The sequence below is a fragment of the Echinops telfairi genome, unplaced genomic scaffold (assembly GCF_000313985.2).
Source record: "Echinops telfairi isolate 266 unplaced genomic scaffold, ASM31398v2 ScPeMD7_25;HRSCAF=90, whole genome shotgun sequence".
Lineage (NCBI taxonomy): Eukaryota > Metazoa > Chordata > Mammalia > Afrosoricida > Tenrecidae > Echinops > Echinops telfairi.
The window spans coordinates 672,440-674,064 of NW_022103922.1; the positions used below are offsets into that span (position 1 = coordinate 672,440).

A 1,625-nucleotide genomic window follows, 5' to 3' on the forward strand; every position below is an offset into this window, starting at 1 on the left:
GGGGCGAGGGGCCGGGGGGCCGGGCTCAGACCAGCAGACCCCGAGGCCCACCTGCCGCTCCCGCGCAGAGAAGTTCTGGACGAGGGGCGAGGGGCCCATCTTCTTCTACACCGGCAACGAGGGCGACGTGTGGTCCTTCGCCAACAACTCGGGGTTCCTCGTGGAGCTGGCGGCCCAGGAGCGCGCTCTGGTAGTTTTTGCGGAGCACGTGAGTGGGGGCCGCGGGGCCCGCGGGGCGGCTCGGGCCGGTGGCGCTGGGGCACTACCTGCCCGTGCTCGTTCGTCCGCAGCGGTACTACGGGAAGTCGCTGCCCTTCGGCCCGCAGTCCACGCGGCGAGGCCGCACTGAACTGCTGACCATAGAGCAGGCGCTGGCCGACTTCGCGGTCCTGCTGCAGGCGCTGCGGGCCAGCCTCGGAGTCCAGGACGCGCCCGCCATCGCCTTTGGTGGCAGGTGGGCCTTACACGGGGGCTCAGGTCCCCTGGGGCCAAACACCATGGGCCCAGCTCTCCACTCCAGGGCCCCTGTCCAAACTGGACCACCCTGGAGTCAGCCCCGGAAGCCCATCTCCCCATCCTCTGCCGCTGGAAGCCCCTCCAGCTGAGGGCCTCTGAGTGCACTGCCCAGCCTTAGCTCAGCCCCTCCCCTAGGCCCCTCCCCCTCCTGGGGAAACCCCCTCCTGCCCTGAGTACCTTGGGACCTACTTCCCTGCCACACTGGTGGGGAGACCCTCTCAGTGGTGGGAGAGTGGCCTGCAGGGGGTGGGGAGCTGGTGAACCTCCGAGGAGACAGAAAGCGGGGCACGGGGGAGGGGCAGAACTGATCCCCCAGCTATGAGCGGCATGGGGTGGTACCCAGAGCTGTGGAGGGTGGGCCAGCCCCCATAACCCTGTGCCTCTCCCTAGTTATGGGGGCATGCTGAGCGCCTACATGCGGATGAAGTACCCACACCTTGTGGCTGGGGCCTTGGCAGCCAGTGCGCCCTTGGTGGCTGTTGCAGGCCTTGGGGACCCCTACCGGTTCTTCCAGGATGTCACCGCTGTATGTGAAGCCAGGGGTGGGGGGCAGAGGGGGCGCAGCCGGGATGGTGGGGACAGAGGACCTGGGGAGGGGGCAGAAGGGATGGGGGTGAGGTGGGCAGCAGAGGGGCTGGGGCAGGAGTTGGGAGGCAGTGGGGCTGGGATGGGTAGGGGGTGCAGAGGGCTGGAGAGGACACTGTAGGCTGCCATCTCCAGGACTTTGAGGGACAGAGCCCCAAGTGTGCCCAGGCCGTGCGGGACGCGTTCCGGCAGATCAAGGACTTGTTCCTGCAGAAAGGTGTGCAGCCCCCACCCCCAATCCGTCCTGCTGCTGCCCCTCCTACAGCCGCCTCCCAGTTGTCATCCTCAGCCCTCCCCTGCAGCCTACCGCACTGTCAGCCAGGAGTTCGGCACCTGCCAGCTGCTCTCCAGCCAGGACCTGGCACAGCTATTTGAGTTTGCACGCAACGCCTTCACCGTGCTGGCAATGATGGACTACCCGTACCCCACGGACTTCCTGGGCCCCTTGCCAGCCAACCCTGTCAAAGTGAGGGCCCACCTGGGGCCAAGGGGCAGTGAGCTCTTGGCTGAGGCGGGGTGGGGGG

At 67.7% G+C, this 1,625-nt stretch overlaps 1 protein-coding gene across 1 annotated transcript in view; it reads left to right on the top strand.

The window, feature by feature from the left end:
* Window positions 1-16: 16 nt before the first annotated feature.
* Window positions 17-1,625, top strand: part of DPP7 (dipeptidyl peptidase 7) — a gene marked incomplete at its 5' end in the record, with an annotated part of 3,406 nt that continues 1,797 nt past the window's right edge. The window contains 5 exons of the mRNA XM_004714478.2: window positions 17-208; window positions 291-454; window positions 907-1,042; window positions 1,237-1,318; window positions 1,404-1,567. Coding sequence (XP_004714535.2) covers window positions 17-208; window positions 291-454; window positions 907-1,042; window positions 1,237-1,318; window positions 1,404-1,567 — 738 coding nt within the window. The remainder of the gene's footprint in view (window positions 209-290; window positions 455-906; window positions 1,043-1,236; window positions 1,319-1,403; window positions 1,568-1,625) is intronic.